We start from the raw sequence: 21,125 nt of genomic DNA on the forward strand, positions 1-21,125 counted from the left end.
AACACCTTTTGGTTCTTCTCAACCATCTGCATGGTTATGACCAATGTTGGGAAACGTTTAAAAGTAACTAATCACATTACAAAATTACTGCCATTAAAAAGTAACTTGTTACATTATAGCATTACCTTCTGAGAACAATCATCAATCAATCAATCAATCAATCAATCAATCTTTATTTGTATAGCGCCAAATCACAACAAAGTTATCTCACAACACTTTACACATAGAGCAGGTTCTAAACTGTACTCTTCAGGTTTAATTTTAAAGAGACCCAACATTCCCACATGAGCAGCACTTGGTGACAATGGCAAGAAAAAACTCCCTTTTAACAGGAAGAAACCTCAGGCAGAACCAGGCTCAAAGTGGGAGAACATCTGCCTCGACCGGTTGGGGTAGAGAGGAGAGAGAGGAAGAATAGGAGGGAGAGAGAAGCACATTGAAAATCAACATTTAAGTTAGAAGCTCCAGGGCAGGAATCTATCATCCCGAAGTCTACAGCCCCGGATTACCTGTGAGACGAGAAAGCACAGACAACTCTGAGGAAGAGGTTTAGGTTATTGAATGCATTAATAGTACATGAATGTTAATAGAACAGTAACTGGTTAGAGTACTTTTGCTTTACTGAAAAACAAAACTACTTTGTGATTCCTCATGTTGTTTTAATCCAGACCTCCAGAGAAGTGGCTTCTCAAACATATGCCCACATACAAGTTATAGACTACATACAAGCTTTTCAATCACATCCCTGCAACACTGCAACAGGCCAACAGACACAACTTACATGTTACTGTAATGTTCTTTCCCTTATTTTCTCCCACAAATTCAAAATAATGTGAATATTTCCATGAAGTGAATGCTGGTCCCTCTGCCATCTTGCCAGCCAAGCTGCTGTACACGCACGTAGTGATACAACTGTAGCACGTAGCCAGGTGCCTGCCTGCCAAAGAAATGGTAACGGTGCTAATTTGTGGCAGATTTCTTTACTTGTGGCAAAAAGGTAGCTACAGGAATAGTTGGTTAAAAAATAACGGATTACCTTTTTGAAAATGTAACTAAAAGACTGAGCACTTAAATTATAGACCTAACATATTAGGTTACTCTTTACATTAAAAAAGTAATCCAAGTACTCTAATGCATTACTTAGTAATGCGTTACTCCCAACACTGGTTATGACCTGTCTCAAGTGGCCACAACAAAAGGGAGACACGCCAAAGAAACTTTATTAAACCAAATTAACAAAAAGGTAACTAAGTATTATTAAAGCATAGGGTGTGGATGTCAGTAGTGTCAGGGGTGTATGGTGTGCATAGGCGTAAAATGTGTGTGTTATTGTTATACTGTGCAAGAAAGTAAAGCATAATAACACTAAGGAAACATAACTAAACCAAACCAAATAACTGGAGTGGAAAAAAGAGAGATGAACACCGCAGCAGCCGCCAATAGTCAGAGGACAGTAAGCTGTGCTGTAGAACACCCACAGGTGTTCCCAGTGTTGGTAACGATTACCTGCAAAACAAATCAGATGATCAACTTGCACAGAAAACATAGCACACAACAGATGACACCACAGGGGTAATCACAATGGACAGAATGGAGGTTCAGAAAAAGCAAAGGTGATAGAGTCTGTTTCATGGTCATCATATGTCCCTTTGATCAGTGCCCAAAGCCCTTAACCCCCAGCAGGCTGGCTAAATGTCTACCTTAAGACCCACCCAGATGCAGCCCTGTTCGTGGCTGGAGATGACCTTAGGCAAGTTTCACCCACGCATATCATTTCAAACCCCAGGAGTGAGAACCCTGGACCACTTTTACAGTCAGTTTAAGCACAGCTACAAAGATCAATCCCTGATTTCTGAAAATCTGACCATGCCACCACATTTCTGATACGGGCAAACAAACAACGGCTAGTATAGGAGGTTCCGGTCACGAGGGTGGTAAAATGCTGCTCTGCCTGGTCGTAAGCCGCGCTTTTTGCTGATGTCATGTTCAGTAAAGCTCCAATGACATCAGCCTTTATCGTCATGCTAGTACAGTCATCCTCACAGTCTCCAATGGGTCATTCCCATATCAGAGGCCATGGGTGGATAGATTTGTTCAGCTGTGGCTCAGGAGGTATAGCGGGTCATCCACTAATTGGAAGATTGAGTGGTCAAAAAGACTAGAAAAGTCCATTTACCATTTTCTGCTATTAACAAACATACAGCAGCTTACAACACTGGGCTCAGGACATGTGATATGGAGGACTAAGGAGTGGTATTTTACAACATAAAAAGGGTAATTAAAGATGCAGAGAGACGATACAGAGACAGAGTGGAGTCCCAATTCCAGCTGGGTGACTCCAGATGCCTATGGCAGGAACTGAGAACTGTCACGGACTTCAGGGGGAAAACACCAGCTGTGTTGAGCACTGACTCCTCACTAAGCAACAATCTCAATGCCTTCTGTGCGCACTTCAAGGCTAGCAACAGCCAGCTGGAGAATGGAGCTGCAGGAGATGCCCCCGGTAAAATGGAGTGCCCGCTGTCCATCTCAGACCTCTCCTGAGATTTTGTAACAGTCTGGTGCTGACTGCTCAATCTTTAAACAGCAGATCTGGCGTGGGTTATTGTGCTTTGTTAGTGCACACCATCATTCCAATACAGACTGCAGATTATGCCTTCAGATGGCTCTAAAGAGGAATCTAGCTGTTGTGGATGATAGATGATGGTAACAATCAATCAAATATTTAGTCTCTCATTTCACCTGTGTTTGTAGGTTGTTTGACAGTTCCAATGGGGGCTTCAGGAACTGGGAGTTCATGACGGTTCATTTCTGGGGTGAGAAGGCAAAGGGCACATGGACTCTGGAGATTATTGACACACCGTCAAAGCTACGCAACCCTGAGGTGCTGGGTAAGGCTTAGCAGTATATAAACACTCAGGCACATTTAGATTTACTTTTGCATGTGAAGCTGATTATTATGATTGTTACTTGGCACAGGCAACCTAAAAGAATGGGCACTGATCCTTTATGGTACATCTGAGCACCCTTACCAGTCCTACAGGGGACAGCACTCCCAGTCAAGGATGTTAGATATCACAAATCCAGAGGAGATCCCGGAGGAGCCAGAGCTCCAGTTGGAGGAGGAGGAGGAAAATGAGTACAATGGTGAGAGACTAAAAGGGTCATATTTTTTAATAACTTTCACAATGAAATATAAAATATATGATAATGTGTCCTTGGGAATCGACTCTGCAAGGAATCTAGAAATAAGAAACATGCTTAACTCATGAAGGGGCAGCCTACTTTCATGAATAATTACCATAAGTATTGCACAATACAAAGAAGGTGGGTAAGATATGGGTGTAATATATTTATTTTTAGTAAAATTAAGATAAGGAGCACAAGTACAGTCAGAGATAGACATTCTTGAATTTAGGGGGATGTTACTGGTATAAAGAAAACTTTCCATTTTGCATTATTTGAGAGTTACCCTGTAAGTTCATTGTAGAAAGAGATTTCTAAGCTGTTTATACTGTTAACAATGATGATGGTGGTGAAGTTGATCATGATAATTGTGAACCACGCATCAAGGACCATGCCACAGTGAGTGTGGAGAGCAGGGCTGTGATGGACCAGATGCTGACCACTGCCTCAACTGTATCAACTTCAGCTTCGGCAGCTTGAAAAGTGGCAGGTAAGAGTCGAGAACCAAATAAGGTAAAGCTAAGATTCGCATTGCTTTAGGTAGCAGATAGTCTGACATACGTTTCTGAATATAGTTGAGTTTGGCCAGACTTTAAAGTTGCACTAATGACCGTTGATCAAATGACTGTATGGTTAAGAGTGAAAGGTACTGACAAACCCAAAGAGAAATGTAACCCAACTCTACAGTTCCCCTCAACTCTATTGAGCTTTTTAGCAGCTATCAGCCAATTATTTTGGTTTACAAGCCAACAACTGCTCTCTCATCAACCTTGTTTTCAGCAGCTGTTTTCAGTATAAAAAGCTCTAATAAACCCACTGTACACTACCTGGTGACCACTTAACAGCAGGAAGACAAAGGAAGGCAGCTCTCATGAGTTAGTGGACACCACAACAAAACTTAAAGGAGAGTGACCCGCCCTTATATCTACATTGTATCTGCGCAGGCTAGGCTACGATGGCTGGCCCAACTGGCTTGATAGGCTTAATAGCTTAATCTGAATGAAATTGGCCGCTCTGTTGTCAAACCACCATTACTGTATAATTGGTTCCACTAGTCTTCCCAGTTGCCACTATCTCCTCTGGTATGAGAAACGTTTCATGAATCATGTTCAAGATTTAAGATTAATTTGACAATACTAGGTTGTATAACAAATCGTAGCTTGTACTCCCTTTAGGATACTCCCAAAAAGATGATTGATTAATAAATAATAAATCATAAAGATAAAACTTTATTTTATTTTATTGGACTGCAGAGGATGAATTGAGCCTGAGGAAATAAGCTGCTCTGTAGCCTGGTGGTATGACAGTGAATACATCTGTATCTCTATCCCTTGACCTGTTTGACCAACAAAAAGAACATTCATTTCATTATAAAGCAGTACATAAGTTTAAGAGTGCAGGCAAGTTTACAAGGTCCCCAGGTGGGCACTCTCTCAGTAACTGAAATTTAAATGTAAGTTTCTGTTGCGTCATGGCGGCATGTACTATGTAGTACCCCCCCTCAACTTCCTGACACAGCAGCAGCAGGCAGTCAGGGTGGGCAGTCAAACATCTAAAGAAAAGATAAAGATAAAGATAAATTTATTGATCCCACAGTGGGGGAAATTAATTGCTACAGCAGCTCAAAAATAGTGATATAGAAAAACAACAAACAAACAAAAACAAATATATACAACAATAAAATTAAAAACGAAATAAAAAGACCCTAAAATGCAATAATAACACACACATATACGTGTGTATATATATACACACAACAATACAATTATAAACTAAGTAAAAGCACCTTAAAGTGCAATTATAATATAAATATACAACAATAAAAATTAAAAATTAAAAAAAGGACCCTAAAGTGCAACTATAGTGCAGCATTGTACAGTCTGACTGCAGTTGGAATGAAGGACCTGTGGAAGCCCTCCTTCTTACACTTGGGGTGTATTAATTTCTCGCTGAAGGAGCTGCTTAAGTCCTTCACAGTCAGATGCAGAGGGTGAGAGGTGTTGTCCATGATGGAGGACAGTTTGGCCAAAACCCTCCTCTCTCCCACCACCTCTATGGAGTCCAGGGGGGCAGCCACAGACTGAGCTGGCTCTTTTTATCAGTCTGTTGATTTGGTTCTTGTCTTGCTCAGAACATCCCCCTACCCAACACACCACTGCATATGAGACCACTGACGCCACCACAGAGTCGGAGAAGGATCTCAGCAGTGGCCTGCACACACCAAACGATGCCAACCTCCTCAGCAGGTGCAAACGACACTGACCCTTCTTGTAGATAGAGTCAGTGTTATCTGACCAGTCCAGATTACTATTGAAGTGAACACCCAGGTACTTGTATGTCCTCACTCTCTCGATGTCAAGTCCCTGGATGTTCACCGGTGAAATTTTTGAGGGTTTTCGGTGGAAGTCAACCACCATCTCCCTTGTCTTGCTGGCGTTGACTTGTAGGTGGTTCTGCTCACACCAGTCGACAAATTCCTTGATGACCTTCCTGTACTCACAGTCGTTCCCCTCTGACACACATCCCACAATGGCAGTGTCATCAGAGAACGTCTGGAGGTGACAACTGTCCGTGGAGTAACACAAGTCTGCTTTATACAGGGTGAAGAGCAAAGGTGAGAAACTAGAACCATCTCAGTGAGCACAGGCTCTCCTCAAGGCTGCGTCTTGAGCCCCCTGCTGTTCAGCCTGCTCACCCATGACTGTACTGCTAGACACAGCACCAACCATATCATAAAGTATGCGGACGACACAACAGTGGTGGGCCTTATCAGTGACAACGATGAGTCCGCTTACAGGAGGGAGGTGAAGCAGCTCACTGCATGGTGCGATTCCCACAACCTCGTCCTAAATGTGGATAAAATGAAGGAGATGGTGATTGACTTCCGGAGGGCTGGCAAACATCACACACCATTAAACATCCATGGTGCTGCTGTGGAGAGGGTCAGCAACGTCAAGTTCCTGGGTGTCCATCTGGCTGAGGACCTGACCTTCTCCACTAACACCACAGCAGTCGTCAAAAGAGCCCAAAGGCGTCTCCACCCCCTCCGGAGGCTCAGAAAGGCAGGTCTCTCCACTCTTCATCTCACCACCTTCTACAGGGGCACCATCTAAAGCATCCTTACATACAGCTTCACTTCCTGGTTCGGGAGCTGCAGGGCTTACGAACAACAGCAGCCCAACAGGATCATGAAAACAGCGAGCAAAATCGTTGGTGCCCCTCTGCCTTCCCTGATGGAGATCTACAAGCAGCGCTGCATCCACAGAGCTACCTCCATCATCAAGGACCCTCATCACCCCTCTCATGGACTGTTCTCCCTCCTGCCATCTAGGAAGAGGTACAGGAGCATCCACAGCAGAACATCCAGAATTCTGAACAGCTTCTTCTTACAAGCTGTGAGGCTGGTGAATGGACTGTGCCCCCTCCCCACACACACACACTCATATCCAACCCGGATGGAGCATGTGTATGCAAATGCATGTGTGTGAAATGACAAATAAAGAAATCTTGAATTTTGAGGAACGCCAAGATTTCTGGCTTAGTTATAAGAGACAGGGAGTCAAAGAGAGAGCTGACATTCTTTCTTTCTGTGCTCCAAAGACAATTATCTATCACTGCAAATGTATGAAACATAAGAAAATTAATTCAGTGTTACCATTTTAGTGCAACCCTTTTTCCTGTTTTACTTTGCTGAGCTGCATGATCTTTTTTAACTGTATTCAGAGACTTTTAGTCGGACACATGGCTCTGAATGGTCCGTAGTTATTCAGCTATGTGTTGGACCCAAAATTGGCTTTATATGTGAGAATATCTGGTTGCACATATATGTGGATCTAAATGCGGAAATCAATATGAAGGCGACTTCGGACAGACTTCGATGCCAAACTTTCTCAACAGGCCAGACTGGCCCGTTGATCATTGTCAGCAATTTTCAGTGTTTTGTGAAGCTGTGAGAATTTAGATGCCCACAGTGAAGATGCTTGGGTTTATATCTGCCCACTGCCGTCTTGATTGATTCAACTTCATCAGCCTTATCTTTGAGATTTTTCTCATGCCTTGTTTCAAAATGTAATTTTACACACCAAATTGGACCCTTTTTTTTCAGCAGAGAGTGCACACTGCTCAGTCCTATTTTAACAGAAATGCATATTTGTTTGTCCAAGATGGCTAGAAGAGAAGAGAACATTAGATAACTTTTTTTGCTTCTGCCATCAACAATTGTTCTTGAAATAAAGCAAAAGAGAAGCTATCCTACATTTTCATTACCACTGTAAAGCTGCGCTCTTCGAGTTTTATTAATTATTTCAGTATTATTTTATATCAGATTGTTAATTTAGTTCACCAGTAGGCTATATTTTATATTAAACATTTTTTTAATCCAAAAAAAGTCTATTCAAAAACGAGTTTTTATTGCATTGCTTTGGGTGCCCATGTTAATGGCCTCGTGTGCCACTGTGGGTACACCTGCCATAGGTTGCCAACCCCTGAGATAGAGTCTTCCAAATGAAAAGTTGAATTCATAAGCAATAAATTGCACTTTTGCTAAATCTGGCACACTCAGCTGTTCAGCTGCTATAGCTTCACTTGTTCTGGTATGACTGTTAGGTTATGAAAGCTAAAGTATATGAATGTTAGTGAACTTTAGGTGGGTGTTGCTTTAAACTAACGCTGTATTTTTGTGTGTGTGTGTGTGTGTGTGTGTGTGTGTGTGTGTGCGTGCGTGTGTGTAGAACATGTGTGAACCACTGTCCGTCGGGACACTATGAGGACATAACTTCTCGTCGCTGTAGGCGCTGCACCAAAGGCTGTGAGAAATGTGATGGCAGATCAGCCAGCAGTTGTCTCTTGTGTCGCAGAGGCCTTTACCTCAACGCACTCAACTCCAGCTGCATCGACACCTGCCCCTCAGGTTACTTTGCTGATGAGAGTAAGTCATCACATCCCCTGCATTGACAGAATGTTAAATTACGTGGTGTACTTAATTGATTACTTAACAGTCATATAAGTGAGACACAAACATCACTGGTCACAATAAATAATAGATTAGCAGAGCCAATACTGTATGAATGAGAATGGGTCACTTCAGCCTATTATTTGCATCTGATAGGATGTCAGACCAATTGTTCATTAATCAAGGGTACAAAAAAGAAGAGTAAAGCTTGATTTGTTTGCAATCACTTAACATACATCTTCATCGTCTGCACTTATCAATGTGGTATTGGAGATATTGACGATGTGTTTTTAAAACTCATATCACTAAGTACAATGTAAGGATTAAAACAAGGACAATATGGCACATGTTGGGTAAATTGTTGTCTATACAGTACATGTTGGCTCTTTAGATCATTCTTAAGTGTAATTCTTAATAGTTTGATAACTTGCTGCATGTATACAGTTCATGTAAAGCTGGTGAGTAATGAGTTATGATATTACTTTTACAATGAGTATTATGTAATAAGTGTAATTAAGTAATTTGCCCAACACAGATTAACACACACTACACTGAACCACCAACAACGATTAAAAGACAAGGAAAAGTTTAAGTTTATAAAAGTTGGATTTGTCATGAATATTATTTTAAAATCCAAATGCTTAGTTACCTCCACAGATGGTTTTCATATAATATTAATTTGTTCTTAATTGGATTGCTAGGACTAATATTGCATATCTGATACTGTCAAGATAAATATTATAAATCATGTTCATTATCAAAGACTTTAAAAAATATATGTTTCATTTATAAAACTGTTATCAGACAATAATCAATATTGTATTATGTCTCTTTTGGGTACACTCAACCTATGCGCTTCATATAGTCTAACTCTGATTGCTTTGTAGTTGTCCTCTCAGCTCCTGAATGTGCATATGTTTTTTTTTTTTACTGTCATCTGAATGTGATTGTAACACTGCTTGATCCTACTCCAACTTCAACAACTGCAAATACTACATACAAGTAGCCACTTCACTACCTACAAATACCACAAGTATGGGTGCTGGGGCAGACCCAGAGTGTTTGCTAGCACATTGCTGTGTTTATTGGCATATTACTGCCACTAACTGTCTGGTACAGGAATAGCATGAAACCGCCAGCTGGAATGTTTATGGGGTCACACACATGCTTGTACTTGAGCTTCATACGGGAAATGCTCACAATTGCATCTCTCCAAAGTACTATTATGGTACCTTTAAGTATCATTACTGGACCCTAACTACACACTGATGATGATTAAACCCATCAACTGGAAATGTCTGTGTTTTGAGATTTTAGTTTTAACATACTATATATACACTAAATATATTGATGCTTATGCTTGCTGTGTATGCCAGGTCAGAGGTTGTGTCTGATGTGTCATGAGAGGTGTATGACCTGCCTGAGGTATGCAGATAGATGTACTGCCTGCAGTGAAGGCTACAGGTATGTAAAGACAGCTAGATTAACATTTATATATGAATAGGCCTGTCACGATAATTACCTCATCGACTTATCGTACAATAACATAATTATCAGCATCATCATGTCTATATATGGACTTATCAGATGATACATGGACATGACCTCGATCATTTTTTGACCTCAGTATCACCACACTTCACATTAGCAGCTAAGATGCTATTCATGTTACATTGACTAAACAAGTAGTGTCCTCCATTCCTCACACACACACACACACACACACACACACACACACACACACACACACACACACACACACACACACACACACACACACACACACACACACACACCCCTTACATTATGATACTATTATATTATCATTATATCAGTGGTATAAAATGATCTTCAAATGACAATAATATCGTTTATCGAGATTATTTCTGAAACAATATATGTCGTCCAACAAAAGCCGTTATTGTGACTGGACTATATACTGTATGAACTTTTACTTTTAAACAGGTACTGTAATGAAGCTGGGTGTTTGTTTTTTTGTAGTCTGGCAGGGATGACTTGTGTTCCTGAATGCACTAATGGAACCTTTTTCCATCTGGAGGAGATGACGTGCAGCCCCTGCCATTCCTCTTGTAGGACTTGTACAGGTTAGTGTATTTGGTATTGTGCAGTGTACCTTTACATGAAGAACAACCGTATAATAAAACTTCTCAATGATGAGTCAAATGCTGATTAAGAAACTGGAGGTAAACCTGTTGCTTAACAGAATGTATCATACAGTGACCTGTAGGAGAACTTGCATGACATGGAGTTTCATATTGGTTTTCCCAGGACCAGGTAAGGAAGAGTGTATCCAATGTGCTGAGGGCTACCTGCAGCAGGAGTGGAGGTGTGTGCAGACTTGTATTCCTGGATACTACTCTGAAGAGGCAGCAGGAGTCCCCCATAAGATGTGTCACAGGTGAGTCATTCATAATCATTCGTCCCTGGATCGTCTGAAAATGTTGTTTTACAATGATAGCAACAAAAAAACAATTTCAAATCCATCAGTGTCATGCTTCTTGATTCTAATTTGGATCAGAGCCTAAATGTATAATTTTATTTTTATGGTATTTGTGAAGGATCGAACTGTTTGCAGACAAACACATATTTGTTGTTATGGAGATAATTTAATAACACTATTGGATAGTATTAAAAATGGTTAAATGTAAGAGGTGATTTTATGTAAATAAATTTTCAATAAATTTGAGTGGAAACAAATGGTTTGTGCAGATTTATATAAAAAAAAAGAAGAACAAGTCACAATATCTATATCTCAATAAGCTTTTTTGGAATCTTCATGTGGCTTACATAAAGACAAAAGTGTCCAAAAGTATTGCATATCTGAATAAAGCAAAGTATATGTTGGATTATAAGGCACTTGAAATGTTGTACATCTCACTTACTGTACCACATTTTTGTGAGTGTGTGGAGTTGTGGGGAAACACATATACAATTTATTTAATGCATGATCTATACTACAGGGAATAGCAATACGAATTACAAATAAGGTGGGTGGGAGGTAATACAATTGAAATATTTAGTCAAATTCTAAAACTCACTTACGTCTCTTATATAAAAAGATAGGATTTGATGATTTCAGCTGTTTGTTTCTACTGGTTTAATCTTGCTTGTGTCTCCAGGTGTGAGGCAAACTGTCTGACCTGCAGCGGCCCCGGAATGACCTGCACCAGATGTAAAGAGTCCTACAGTCTGGTCAGCAGGACCTGCATTGTTCATGCATCCTGTAATAATGGTGAGTGTAAAATGATGACCTTCATCAACTTCATTCACTAACTGTACAAGTTGTTCCGATGGAGGGTTTCCAATTGTTTTTCTAATTACATCGTTTATCCATTTTATGTTTTCCAAAATAGGTTATGACTCATCTAATAAATGAAGGACAGTCAAATACATTATATAAAAATTAAGCCTATATTATACATTAAGCCATGTATGGGTCAATTACGTTTTTTTGTGTCCATGTGGATTGGCCAAATCTAAAGGGGTTAGAATTTGAAAAATAAACATGTGAATAACTTGCACACATTCTTTTTTTGTGGACTCAGCATCAAATTTCTGCTTTTAATCCATTTTGAGAGAATATATTAGAGGATTGTGGCAAAAATGTCTAAGTGGTGTAACCATAAAAACTTTGTACCAAATAATTCAACTTGCTTAAAAACAGTAAATTCTCAGTAAAACACCATATCAACTAGTTTGGCATGATCTTACATTATAACTTTTATATTAAATAAAGGTAATGGAATACAATTGTTCTAAATATTACATTTAATCTGGTAACCATGGAGATCAGGAAACATTTACATGTTTTAAATGAAGTCATTATTAGTATAAGTCCACTTAAATACACTGTAGGTGATAAAATATGTAATATTTATCATTCTTTTGTGGTTACACCATTTGACATTTTCAGGAGCATTCAGTCTTACTTTTGGTAACAAATGGTGCAAATGTCATTTCAAATAATATAAAACCAACAAAAATACTAAATGTACATTTTAACAAACCTGATGCTGCTTTTAGAACTAGTTTTAAGATGTTTTTGAATTTCTCATCTTGCCAACCCTTATTTGTCACTAACCCATATACACTTGAGCAGGGAGCCATTATTATTATTATGCTCATGTTTCATGTAGTTCAGCTGATTCTCTGCCTCTGTTCTCATGTGTGTGTCAGCTGATGAAGTGTTCTGTGAGATGGTCAAATCCAACCGTCTCTGTGAGAAGACGCTTTACCGTCAGTTCTGCTGCCGTACCTGTCTGATGAACGGATGAACAACCACTTCCCAATACCTCCCTTTCTGTAATCAGTGTTGAAGAGAGACTGAGGAAAAGAACACAAGGTTCAAACATTACAATGAAGTAAAATGGCCTAATTTAACAGTGAATGTCTCTGCTTGGAATCAAACTCTAAGGCAGATGGGATTTTTACTAGATAAAATGGGCATTTTTATGCCATATGTTATCCATATGTGGAGTGTGTATACATAGTCTATTGTATTGAATGTGTATTGAACATGTGCAAAACAAATGTTTAAAACCACTGCTTTCATTCAAATATAGTAAAGACTGGATTTGACATTCACTAAACATTTATTTTAATACTGGTTTATCAAATGAGTTATATTTTTTATTTTATATCTAAACCATTTCAGGGTCTGAAAAGGTTCGGAGTATTGGCCATTTCCCTCATACTTATTTCAGACTTTGTTTTCAAGGCTTATATTAGAAATGTTGTCAGTATAGTTTAAGTTAAAATGTAAATAATAAACCTCACTGAGCTTTATGAAGTCAGAAGTGTTGCCTCTATCTTCCTGTTGGTTGATCACTTTTCTTCAGTCATGTTCTGATGTGTCTTTATGATCTTTTTGGGTTCCCTTATTTTCACATCAAATCATAAAATATACCTTTCAAACATATACAGTATATTTTATACTGTTTATCATTTTAAAAATTGGATGTAGTTCCTAAAGTGTTGTCATAGTGATAAACCTGCTCTTATTGACCTTGTTTCCTTGTTTCCAGCAGCAGCAGGCAGCTGTTCTCAGCAAAACATCCGATAAACCTGCTGCAGACTACCTTACATCAAACAGCAGACAAACTTATCCTCTAGCCAGATATTTTTTTCAGCAGAGACAAAACCACAGCTGAATGGAAAGTGCAACATTGGAATTACATCCATTATTAAACATTAAAAGATGAGTTTTCATTTCTGTCTTAAAACAACAGTCAGGAGCCCAAATGAATGGTGAAACCTGTTTTTCTTGCTGTAATCATTCCTCCTGTTCATACTGACCATTAGAAGATCCCTTCATAAGAGAAGGAGGACTAAATCCACAGTCCTCCTTCTGTGTAAACATGTATTTAAAAGTTGATGTGAAGCTAATATGAAGCTTCAGTCGTCCAAATGAGTCAAATCTTCATCTTCTATGTTTCAGTGTTACAGTGTTTTTAGTACCAAAGTCTTTTTTTTTTTTACTATACTTCCACCACAGCTCAACAGGGAAACACTAAGAGGGAATCTGATGCTAAAAAGACTGTAAATGTGTCAGATATCACTTGATATGACTAACTCACACTGATGAAGCTGAATACAAGCTGTTCATCTACTCTTAAAGATACTTTTGGGCGGCTGTGACTCAGGAGGTAGAGCGGTCATCCTCCAATTGGAAGATTGGCGGTTCGATTCCCGGCTCCTCCAGTCCACATGTCGTTGTGTCCTTGGGCAAGACAATTAACCCCTAATTGCTCCCGTTGCTGTGCCAACGGTGTATGAATGCGAGTGAATGGTTAGCTTCCTCCTGATGTGCAGGTTGGCAACCTGCGTGGTAGCTGCCTGCCATCAGTGTATGAATGGGGTGAATGAGTTGTAGTTTAAAGCGCTTTGAGTGGTCAAAAAGACTAGAAAGACGCTATATAAGTAAAGTCCATTTAGTCCATTTTAAATGACTGTGTGGACACACTGTGGATTTTGTCCTCCATCACTTCCATTGAAAGCACATTTGAAGGAGATGTTTTAATAGTCAGTATGAACTGGAGGAATGATGACAGAGAGGGAAACCTCTTTACTGTTCATATGGACACCTGCTGCTGCTTTAATAAACCTCACTGCTTGAAAAACTGTGAACCTGCCCTTTAACACTGACAGTTGCTTACTTAGTGAATAATATTTAATTATATAGAAAATATTTATTTCGCAAAATGTACAAAAAGTGACTTCTTTCTCATAACTAACAGAAGTTAGATTAATAAGAAAATAATGATCCAAACCGAGCCATTCTTTAGTTTTGGCTGCTTAATCCTACTTTCTCTAAACTTGTTGGGTATGACAACTTAAATAAAGCTTCAAGATGCTGAAAAACCAGAATGCAGTAGGGTGCTGTGTAAGCATAAATTAGACATAGTATGACTGAAACATGCCCTTGGAGTAAAATGTGTTCAAAGCGTCAAGATGCTCTTAGAGCAGAACATGGTAAGATGGTGCCACTAGAAAAAATAAAACTGAGACGTAATTTGGAAAAAAATGTATGAGTTCAAAAGCTTCAAAATAAACTCAGATTAAAAAAGGAGGAAGGTAGGGAGCTGTTACTAAACAATAGATCTATCAGTGCTGACTTGTTAAAGCCTAACCAAAATCATTTGCTCAGCCAGCATACACAATACCAGAGGCAATTAACTACTTTCTGTTAATTTTTCCAAAAAAAAAATTGTCTGGCCATGTTTTTAACAAGCTATACTATTTGTTTCCTCCAGCAAGGAGACAGACCAACAGAACTGTATTAGTCCTAAAGTCAAATGTAAGTACACTGCAGCCACTTGACATAAATTAGATACAAAAACAGTGAAGTAGGTCAAAATGAAGGGCTAAATTATACAGTAACTAAATAGAGAAATACCTTAATACCTGTAATATACTATTTACTGAGTAAACACTGTTCAATGATAATATGTTATAATACACTGTACATTAGTGCAAGTCAGGTGGATATTACTAAGGTATACAGGTGCATGATTGTGGATGTTACAATTATGTGTACTTGAATTTACATATTTTCATAATGTTATAGGCTTGGGTGGTATCTATTTTTCTAAACTATCATACCTTCCTGTTGTCTCACCAGTGTAAACAGTATATGATGGAATCTGTGTCACAAGAAACCCCCAAAAACATAAAAACTGAGCTGTTGGTGATAGAAATCATTGTAGCATATACGACATTGTCTAGCCTACATTGTGTCTAATGTGCAATTAGCCTACTTAAACAAGTCTTGCTGGGTTTTAAAACTTACAGGCAATAGAATAATGAAAAGATAGGAAATAAGCATCCTTCTTCCATAGATTCTTGCTGGAGGACCCTATGTCACTTGTTGCTGTGGTGGATGATGTGCGGGTGGTGGCGGCACACTGATAGTTGAATAAGCAGTGCCTGATATGTTACACAATTTGAACCTTACACACAAAAACAGAACATTAATAGATGGCACAGCAATATTATGATTACTCTGAGGTGTGTTTTTATTCGTTAGACTTTGGGTTAATATGATATATTTTTTCAGTGTTACAATTGCCTCCATTAGGGAGGCAAATTCAATATTATATTCTTGTCATCATTAATAATAATGTAATACCTGTATTATTAAGTGCACATATATATGTCTCTTATATCAAAAGATGAAAAAGTGTACTATAGTCTGTGAGTTAAGAAGGAAAATGTAAAAAATGTTACAATTGCCCCTAGCCTCCAACTGTACATATGTAAACAGCCTTCACCGACCCAACCCGAGTACCTGCAAGAGGAGTCCAAGGCACAGAGCCAGCTTTCCTCATTAGTTTGTTTAGCTTGTTAGGGTTCCTGGGTCTGATAGTGCTGCCCATTAACAACCCAAGCTTCCTCAAGAAGTAGTGTCTGCTCTCTCCCTGTAGGCAGTCTCTGTGTTGCATTTCCAGTCCAGCCTGTTGTCTAAGTGGACTCAGTTAGTTATCATCCCTCCATCACCTCCATCCAATGTCAGGATGTAAACTGCAACAAAGTAATATATATGTATATGCAGACTCACAGCAATGTCTGGGCTACACATATGCTCTTTCACAGTAACACCCCAGCCAGCATGTCCATGTGGGGCCCACATAGATTAAATGCAGGCTACATGGGGACTGAGTGGGCATGGGCTTGAAATATGAACATTTTGCAGGTCCCACATGGTTTCAGAAACATGGGCCTCACATGTGAAGCCCATGTGGGCTGGCTAAATGGGCCATTCTGATCCCACTTAAACCCCATATGGGTAAACATATAGGGTCAACATGGGTCTCACCCAGTTGGGCCCCATCTGAAACCCAGTCAGAACCCACTTGAAGCCCATATTGGCAAACACAGATGGGGCCACCATGGAAACTGCAGACAAACCCACTTGGGACCCATATTTGCAGCCCAAATGTAACCCTTATGGGGTCCACATGGACATGCTGGCTGGGGTGTCCAGGATTACACCACTTGCTGTTCACAAGCACTGCAGTCCTCACTCCCTCGCTTCTCACCACTCTGCCGGCAGAGAGACTGTTACAGGCCTCTGAAAGCTGGTCACGGTGGAGTTGAAGTCCAGAACATGTTCCTTCAGGTATGTGTCAGTAAAGCTCGTAATACTGCATTCCCGATATTCCGGCTGGGTCTTGGTCAGTGCACCTAGTTCATCCATTTTATTTGTTCAGGACCTCAAATTTCCCATGACGATAGGAGGAAGAAATGTTTTATACTTTCTCCTCCTTGCTCTTCGTTTGGCTCCAGCCTTGCATCGCCACCGCCTCCTCCTCAACTCATTGGGAATTTGGGGCCACAGTCAGAGCACTTATGTTGATTTGGAGAGTACGCTCAGCTGCAAGAATGAGATAAAGCACCAGAAAAAACAATAAAAGTTTGTTCAGCCACACAATATCCTTAATAAGGGGAAAAAGCCACCCAAATAGTATTTTCTGTGGAATAAACACAAAAAGTACAAAAAACCATCAAAGTTAACAGGAGTTACTGCCGTGGGCTGCTACTAAAACAGCACTGATTGAAAAACAACAACAACAACAAAACATGCAAAATAGAAATTAACAGATTTGTTAGCCTCAATAAAAATTGTTAAGTTAACAAGCTAACCTAATTCACATCTAGCTAGTAGGTTTTTTTTTACCATATCAAGCAGCTAAATTAGCCAGCCAGCCATTCTTTGTAACCTTCATAGCTAGTCGCTAAGGGGTAGTTTGGGTTATAAAATGATAAAAGTATCTTTTTCATATCAAAAATGTGTAAAAAAAATAAAAAAATAAAAAAAATAATAAATCAGTAAGTATCCAGCTAATTTTTTCATATTGCAGTTTGTCTGCTAGCAAAATTAGCCGCTCATGTTCTGTTTTGTTAATTTTAAACTGCACCATCCCCATGGGCTGTGATTGGCTGTTTTTACTGGACCAATCATATCGAACGCCATACTCAGAAGGTTTTTCAATAACTAAAACTATGATGAGTGTTAAATATTCTCACTTTAAAGTCCAGTTTTTAGGGTCTTTAAGCAGCAAGTCGGAGAGTATGGAAGGTTGTACTTCCTGGCTTTGTACAACATTGTACATAGTAAATTTCTCAAATAACTTTAGCAGCATGCTATGTATCGAAACCTCTTGACTTTTTATGACATTGCACATTGTAAGTATTGTGAGTTTAAAGTCAAGAGGTTTTGACATGCAGCTTAGCAAGCTAGTAAAGCTCTATAAATGGAACTGTGCACCCACAAGCATGCACATTTGTCATACGAGGAACTATCCCTTTAAACTTAAAATGTCATAGCTGTTATTAGTCTTTGTGACCATTTCTAAACAAACTAACGTGCCCAAACTCTTTGTGGTGAAGGAACATGCCAGCCAGTGCCACGGTGTGCGTCACTGACATGTTTTTAATCGTTTTTGGACAACAGCAGAGGTCTACAGCACAGACCAATATGATGCATCAGATTTTGGATACACACAAAATACTTGCAAGAAGAAGAAGAAAAAAAAAACATTGTTGGTTTGGCTCTGCACATGAGATCTGACAATAAGAAAAATATAGACAGCCAGCCACATTCTTTAAGGATGAGGATGGAGACACATATTACTGCCTTCAAAGAGCCATATGGTCTGAAGTGTTCTAGAGGAAAACACACAACAGCTGTAAACTGCTGACTGACTTGAGGTTTAAATTCTTGAGAAGTCTAAGCTCAAGTGGAGTGTATTATTTTTTTTAATGGTCTTACTTTAAATTATACTTTAAACTCACTGATTTAGAGCTCAGTAATGTTCTCTGTCTTATATGTGTTGACATTTTTCCTGGTAATGATGAACAGGCTCGCATTATGACAGCTGAAGGCAGGAAAATGAGGACATCAAATCATTTCATTGTCTGGGGCTTTCCACTCAATATGTTAACATAGACAACTGATTAAACATATGCTCAAGCCTTTCAGTTTTTTGCTGCTTTACAGAATGTTTGATTTATTTGCTGGTACTTTTATTACTTCTGAGCTGAAAAATGTTCTGTTGTGTCCAAAATATGTAAAAACCCCTCTATGTGACATTCATATACAATATCTGCTCAACATTCGCACATAATGCTCATCGCTGAACATATAAATCAGCTGAAACACCAATGTGACTTTTTGATGGTTTAATATCAGCTTCTACAAACATACCACACCAGGAAGGGTATGAATTCATAGTATCAGTATCAGTTTTTTTTACATGCTTAAGTCATAGTTTACTCATCATTTAAGTTGCTGTGTCAAGAGAAACCAAATTCAACAACTCCCCCCTAAAATACAATTAGATCTTTAGTATGAGTTAAACCTTTCAAGAAACTGCTGCTACCCTCTGCAGGCACACTTGAAAAGTGTATTTACATCTCTGCACAGCACACTTCTGATACCAGGTTGACTTCTGTGATTTATAGATAGATGACAGATTAAAGGAAAAATACACAATATTGGTTAATGCATTTGTTTTTTCTTCTGAGGGAATGTTGGCTCTCTTTAAATGAAATTAAAGAGTACAGTCGGGACCCCTTTAATGGGGAAAGTGCCCTGAAATAACTAAGACAATTTTATTTGTGTAGCCCAATACCACAAATCATACATTTGCCTCACAACATCCTTTGTCCTTAGACCCTCGATTTGAATTAAGAAAACCCTTTAACTGGGTAAAAGAAAATGGAAGAAACCTCAGGAAGAATAATAGAGGGAACACTCCCAGGATGGACAGATGTGTATAGATACAGATGTGTGTACAGAATAGAACAAGAAAGACAAGTGACGGAAACACAGCATCAGTATGGAACAGGATAAAACAATCATAATGGATTTATAATATATGAAGAATATGACGAAGAGGATGCTGAGCAGCTTTCAGGTGCTGGCAGAACAGAATAGGACCTGAACATCACCATGGAGACCTGGGAGGAGAACACACAGGAGAGACTCACATCACACCATTCACATACATGGAAGAAGAGGCAAGAAAAGACATTATTCACACAGGAGATAGAGAGAAAGAGAGGGAGAGGGAGAGAGAGAGAGAGACATAGAGAGAGAGAGAGAGAGAGAGAGAGAGAGAGAGAGAGAGAGAGAGAGAGAGAGAGAGAGAGAGAGAGAGAGAGAAGGATAAATACATTATTCAGAGGTGAAGCTGAACACCTGCAGAATGGGGAACCAGATCCAAAACCACCGACAGCCAGGAGCCAGCGAAGCAGAGTGGTTTCCAGGACGGGTGCTGGTCCAGCAAGAGATGCCTGAGAGACAAGATGCAATGGTTACCAGAATAGTTATCAATAATCAATCAGGACAGTCTTAGTAAATCTATTGAGACAGAAACCGACCCGTACAGTACAAGGTAATGAAGATGATCAATTAAAGGCAGCTAATTGTAAGTTAAGGCAGAAAGATGAGTTTTAAGTTCAGATTTAAAGGCTTAACAGACTTAGATTGTGTGACATCAGGGAGGTTATTCCATAAGAACAGGCTTGACTTCTTTTTAACTTTGGATACACACAGGAGCCCTGCATTTTGAAAGTGGAGAGATCACACCGGTATGATGTCCAAAAGAAATAATGTAAATTCTAGAGTTATAAAAAGCTTCTTCAGGGATAAATAACGGGTTAACATGTCAGCATTTCTGCAGCACTAAAGATAGAATAAGCCTTGAAGTCTGATGCAGCCAATTCCTCCAGGTGTCCCAACTTTAGCTGATATATTTCAAACACTCTGTCAGTGTAAAGGCATGGAGGTGGAACTGCGATGGTCTGAGTGACTGACACTGAACTGTGCAGTACCCTCAGGTCTAGTTGGACAGGCGTTCATCCTACAGCAAGATCCAAAACATCCAGGCTGTCAGAACTACATTATAGAAGAAAAGAAGAAGAGAGCAGGCTTCAAATCATGGATGCAGCACAGTCATTGTGCTGGTTTGGGATGAACAGAACAGAAAAGTGAAAGCAAAGCAAACTGCAAGTGCAACACATTTGTGGGAACTTCTGTAACAGAATTGAGAACCTTCCCAACAATATTTGATTTCCATTGTAGAAAGAATGGGCTCGGCTGTTATATCTGCAAAAAATGGGCTACTTCTCAAATTGTTTATGTGTTAAATTATTTAATTTCAGATTAAAAAATGTTATTTTTTAATAAAAAACAGAAAAAACAAATGTGTTTAAAACTTTCCTTACAGATTGTATATTTATCAGATTCCATATCTTGGATGAACCCCATACTCACATTTGTAGATAGAGTTATTTTTTAAGGTGGAGGAACTATGGGAAGCATACAGGCACCTATGCAGAATGTTAAATAGCATTTGTACCAGTGAGGATACAACTGGATCAGCTCAGTGCACTGCATCTGTATGCTCAGGAGTTGTCTCCAACCTGCAGCAGCTGGAGGAGGAGGATGAACTTCAGAGAGCTC

The 21,125-nt window shown here is 39.3% G+C and overlaps 1 protein-coding gene across 1 annotated transcript in view; it reads left to right on the forward strand.

Annotated features, from left to right (window-relative positions):
* Nucleotides 1-12,948, forward strand: part of pcsk6 (proprotein convertase subtilisin/kexin type 6) — a 35,630-nt gene extending 22,682 nt beyond the window's left edge. Inside the window, exons 13-21 of the mRNA XM_062418800.1 lie at nucleotides 2,755-2,891; nucleotides 2,980-3,147; nucleotides 3,574-3,676; nucleotides 7,917-8,113; nucleotides 9,514-9,601; nucleotides 10,139-10,242; nucleotides 10,427-10,556; nucleotides 11,278-11,390; nucleotides 12,335-12,948. Coding sequence (XP_062274784.1) covers nucleotides 2,755-2,891; nucleotides 2,980-3,147; nucleotides 3,574-3,676; nucleotides 7,917-8,113; nucleotides 9,514-9,601; nucleotides 10,139-10,242; nucleotides 10,427-10,556; nucleotides 11,278-11,390; nucleotides 12,335-12,432 — 1,138 coding nt within the window. The 3' untranslated portion in view covers nucleotides 12,433-12,948. The remainder of the gene's footprint in view (nucleotides 1-2,754; nucleotides 2,892-2,979; nucleotides 3,148-3,573; nucleotides 3,677-7,916; nucleotides 8,114-9,513; nucleotides 9,602-10,138; nucleotides 10,243-10,426; nucleotides 10,557-11,277; nucleotides 11,391-12,334) is intronic.
* Nucleotides 12,949-21,125: the final 8,177 nt, after the last annotated feature.

This window comes from Scomber scombrus, chromosome 1 (genome assembly GCF_963691925.1).
Source record: "Scomber scombrus chromosome 1, fScoSco1.1, whole genome shotgun sequence".
Classification (NCBI taxonomy): domain Eukaryota; kingdom Metazoa; phylum Chordata; class Actinopteri; order Scombriformes; family Scombridae; genus Scomber; species Scomber scombrus.